Genomic DNA, 4965 nt, shown 5'->3' on the forward strand with positions numbered 1-4965 from the left:
CTGCGATTCGGCGTCCTGGGCACCACGCGCGCCCCTGACCGGGGTCCAGACGGGCCCCTGGCACAGGCACGGCTCTGCTCTGGCCGCAACCGCCACCCAGGCCCCAGCTGGTCCTCCATGGACGTCTGGGGTCTGGGCTCAGGAGGCAAGATGCCGCCACATAGCCGCTGGCCAGGATGCACCGAGGCCACTGCGGGGCGGGGAACCCGCCGGAGGCCGCCGGCTGGCACTGAGGTGACATTGTCCTCTAAGCCATGTCGTTGTCACGTGACAGCTCAAAACGTCACTCAGCCCACCCTGAACAGCCTGCAGGGCGCTGCTCAGGACGGCCCGCCACGGCAGCGGACGCGCAGGCCCCCCGAGGCGGAGGAGGGGGCTCGGCTTACCTTCTGCAGCTCCGTCACGTACTGGGCCACCATGAAGGGGACAAACACCGTGAACTCCTCAGCCCGTGCCGCGATGTGGCTGTACATCCTCTGCACCAGGCGGGCGCACTCCAGGACCAGCGGCAGCTCCTCGGGGCCGCCTGCGGAGTGAGCGGATCCCGCGGTGAGTTCACAGCCGCGGGTTAAGCCCCCGACGTCACACCCTGGGGGAGCATGCACTGCTCCGGGCACAGCGAAAGGCTGTGACCAGTGCGACTCTTTTTTTCAGTTGTTTTGAGTGTTCATTTGATGATCTAACGTTTCTCTTGCTTAACCTCAACTGGGTGGTTTTATTTCCAATAACAGGTGGCCAGAGACCCCGGAGACCCCACAGGGCAAACAGGGGAAGGCGTGTGGCTCGCGCTGGGGCTCGGAGGTACCTCTTTCCTTGTGCCGGCCTCTGTGCATGACCGAAAACACCAGCCGGTTAAAACAGTTCAGGAAGGAAGGGATGGCTTTCAGCATCACCTGCGGTAACAGACAGAAAGCACAAGGACACGTAAGAGCCCGTTTGTTTCCAATCCTCAAGGAGCTCACCTTCCTCCTGCCTTAACCTCACCCAGCGGGACGCTCGCCACAGTCGTGGGACTCCCTTTAGCCCACGCTTTCTGGGGAGACGGCTGGCCGCGTCCCTTGCCTCTCCCACCTGTTCAGATGGGGGCGGCTGCCGTGTGCGTGACCCGGGGCCTCGTGGGGCGACCCCCGCCCAGAACCTGCTGAGTTTGTGTGGCTTCTACTGTAAGCTGTTATTGGCGTTCTGGAAACGGGTAGAAACGAATAAGAACAGGAACAGTAGCCGGCGTATTTAACCAGAACCGGCATGGAAAAAGGATCGGGTGGAGCGAATCCATTTAAAACAAGGATCGAAACACGTCTCCTAGAGATGAAAAGGGCTGGCTGTGACTCTATCTTGAAAAAATGATCCGAAAGCTATAAAACGTGCTTTTCTTATACTCGACCAAGACACCCCATGGCCAAATAAAGCGGCCACGAGCCACATGGGGCTGCTTCGATCTAAATTAATTAAAATTAAAATTCACGTCGCAGTCACGTGGTGCCCAGACTACATCTCGACTGGTCAAGGCTGTGGCAGTGGCCACCCACGGGGCAGTGCGGACACGGACCACACGGTCACCGCCGACCGCCACGGGGCGGCTCTGCCCTGGCTGTCAGACCGAAGCAGTGAATCGCGTGTTGGAATTATTCTCTTCTTCGGCCTAATTTATCCAACCGAATTTGTAACCGCAGAACCACATCCTTTCCCTCAAATCATCGACTTCTGCAGTGTGTGGAGAGGCCCCTCGGAAGTGATCTTGGATCCAAGATTCACACCCTGCCGAACAACACCGGAGGGCACACCAGTCAAAGCACTCGGCGGCCCTGGGCCTCGGCTCCCCGGTCGCGTGGGATTGCCACCTGCTTCCGAGGCGTGTGGGGGGCGAGACGAGACCTTCGGCGAACGTCCAGGAGATGCCGGCTGAGCTGGGCTCTCGCCGACGGCGCATGCTCGAGTCTGTTGAGCAGGCGGCACGCCATGGGACGGGGCTCAGGATGGCTCAGCCCAGGAAGAGAGCTAAGCAAGCGAGTGACGTCTCGGGACGTGGCCCGCAGGGAGCCGGCAACGGCCGGCACGCACACTGTCAGTGCCAGGTCCCCCGGCGGGACCCAAACTGCCCGATGCGGAGGTCGAGCATTCCCCAAGCTCAGAAAACCTCTCTGGCCCCGAAAACTGCCGGCGCCAGAAAGGGTCCTTAGCAAATGGCTACTTTAGACCCCACGTCAGGGAGGGTTCGCTGCTGCTGTTCTGAGGTGAAGCCGCCGCTCGGGCCACGAGGCTGCTGGGCCCCGGCCGTCCTCACCTTCGGGTGGTGCTGCAGGATGGCGAAGAGGGCGTGGTGCACTCTCGGGAAGAGGCTCGCGAACGCCGGCGGCGGCAGGCCCTCCAGGGGCACCGTGAGCAGGATGCCGAAGGCCAGGCTGACGTGGTGCGGGTTGCCGATGGTGGCCTCGCCCTGCCGCAGCAGCAAGGCCAGCACGTCCAGGATGGGCCCGACCACCGCCGGCGGCACAGGCTGCTCCCGGCAGGCCTCTCGGTTCTGCAGCTGCAGGACCAAAAGGGACACAGGAGGGGAAGGTGATTCGCAGAAGAAGTAACACAAAACCCGGGACAGACAGAGGTGAGGCCCGCGGCGACAGAGGTAGGGTGTCCGCGGTCCAAAGTGGGCTGGGGCGGTCAGTGGGCAGCCGGAGGTGACGAGGCCGCACCCGGTCCCCCAGGGCTGTCACTGTGGGCTTGGCCGGCCCCGTCTACACGTCCTGTTGGATTCGTCTACCACGAAAAGTACTTTCTTAAGAAAGAGCTGATTCGTCCAATTTCTCAAAATAAGCACACTTCACATCAGACACACAGAACGGAATTTTCTGAAGATCGTGAGTTCTATGTGGCTTTAATCAAACCAGATCACATTCCTTGGGGGCCGGGCCGCAGCGCCCTGAACTGCAGAGAAGCAGGGAAGGCTGAGCGAGCACTTGGGGGTGGGGACACTCACAGTCAGGGCCGTGATCAGCTGGGGACACGCCCGCCAGAACACACTGGCTTTCTCTCCAGCCAAGGGGCATTTCAGGAGCAACTTGATCAACGTAATAGATGACACAACGGCCTAAGGCGAAAAAGAAGCCCCTTAGCAGCAGCAGGAGCCGACTCCCCCCGGACGGGCAGCGGGGCCTTTCCAGCAGCGTCCACTAAACTCGACCCGCGAGCGTGGCAGGACAGCGGTACAGAAGCCACCGACGCTGCAGGGCCCCCAGTGCGGAGACCCTGCCTCAGAGCCTGTGCTGTCACGGTGGTGGCAAGGGGCCCCTGCGCCTCGCCCGCGCAGACTCCAGATGCCCATGGGTGAACTGAGGGCCGCAGGGAGGCACGACAGCCGAGCAGCTGGCTGAGCTGCCGTGACTCCAGGTGCTGGTTTCAAACCGTGAGATGAAAACTGACTTCGCCACACGACGTGCGGGGCGCGTGACGCCCCAGTTCCAGCTCCCGCCAGCCTGTGCCCCGCGACCCTGCAGACCCACGGCCGCCGCTGCCACCTCCCTCTCAGCCGGGCCTCACCCCGCGCGCAGACCGCACGGCCACGGGATGTGTCCGCGGGGCCGGCCCATCCATCCGCCTTCCCACACCCACGCCCTCTGCTCCCGCAGACCGCCACGCACCGAGCTGGGCCGTGCCACCCTCCCCCGTCATCAGGGCGTGTCCCCACATGCCAGGCCCTGTGCCCGTCCCTGCCCCCGCCGTGACTCCCTCACCTGCCCGGGCCGCAGGAGGGAGCCCGGGGGCCGCCCCGAAGTTGGGCCCGGCCACGCTGCTGCCATGTACAGCGAGAACTGCGTGGTGGGCGGGGACACAGAGAAGCCGGGCCCGGTCCAGCCGGGCCTCAGGCCTGCGTAACGGACATGGGCGTCCGCTCCGCTGTCCCCTCTGACCTGAAGCTCCCTCCCCGCTTCTCACACCGATGGAAACCCGATCCCCATGCTGATGATGGACAGGAGTCAGGAAGCCTCTCGCGAGGCGCTGAGGCTCCAAATCGGAGCCGAGTCAGCTCTGCAGCCTCCTTCCCGTGCGGGGGGACGACAGCTCAGGGACCCCGAGCGCCGTGTGTGGTGTGAGGCCTGGTCAGCGACTGCCGACGACCAAGGGGCGCGGGACCACGGGCAGCTGCGGACCTGAGAGGCTCTCGAACGGGACCGGGCCGTGGGGCCAATTCGGAAAGCCTGAGGGGACAGGCCTTGGGCAGGGGACGGGCAGAGGGCCACTGCCACGAGTCCCCGCCCGAGCAGGAGCAGGCGCTGGCTGGCGGTGCGCACAGCGAGGACCCAGGGGGATTTAAAGGTCCCTTTGAAGCCCGGCCCTCCGCACACGGAGGCCCCGCCCCTCCGGAAGCGCCCTCTCTGCCCGGGGCGCTACCAGTCAGACCCCACGTGTTTGGTTTCTGGGGTGACACCACATCTCGTCTTCCCGGCTGAGCGGACGCCACCGCCGCGCCGGCCGTGCCGGGGGAGGGCGACTCACCGGCAGGCCCTCTCTGCACGCGGTGCTGACGTCCAGCCCCTGGAGGACGCACTGCATCGCCCACCTGAGGTCCTCCGTCGTCGCCGCCGCCAGCATCCGGGAAAACAGGACGCCCAGCTGAGGCTCGACGTCCTGGATGACCAGAACCGGAACCGCAGGGTCTGTGCGGAGAAGAAGGCGGACCGTGGCGATGCGGCCGCCTGAGGGCAGCTCGCCGACCCCAGCGGTCAGAGCCCCGTGCGACAGCACCGCGCACCCCACTGACGTCCCCGCCCGGGACGCAGACACACTGCGCACAGGGCTCCCAACACAGTCACCTCCCAATGCAGGTGACGCATCTCGGCAGCGCTGAGCTCGACCACAGGCCATGGGGGGCTGGGGAGGGGGGGCTGCCGCCTCTACCCGTTCTATCTGCTTTCCTTGTGCTCTTAGTCGGCAGGGCCACGTGTGTGTGTGTGTGTGTGTGTGTGTGTG

At 64.4% G+C, this 4965-nt stretch overlaps 1 protein-coding gene across 1 annotated transcript in view; it reads right to left on the reverse strand.

The window, feature by feature from the left end:
• URB2 (URB2 ribosome biogenesis 2 homolog (S. cerevisiae)) overlaps positions 1-4965 on the reverse strand; it is a 20907-nt gene that overhangs the window by 2799 nt on the left and 13143 nt on the right. The window contains exons 6-10 of the mRNA XM_011385753.2: positions 4492-4780; positions 2975-3085; positions 2285-2527; positions 806-893; positions 387-526 (exon numbers count right to left, since the gene is read on the reverse strand). Of these exons, the coding sequence (XP_011384055.1) occupies positions 387-526; positions 806-893; positions 2285-2527; positions 2975-3085; positions 4492-4780 (871 nt within the window). The remainder of the gene's footprint in view (positions 1-386; positions 527-805; positions 894-2284; positions 2528-2974; positions 3086-4491; positions 4781-4965) is intronic.

Source organism: Pteropus vampyrus, unplaced genomic scaffold (assembly GCF_000151845.1).
Source record: "Pteropus vampyrus isolate Shadow unplaced genomic scaffold, Pvam_2.0 Scaffold774, whole genome shotgun sequence".
NCBI lineage: Eukaryota > Metazoa > Chordata > Mammalia > Chiroptera > Pteropodidae > Pteropus > Pteropus vampyrus.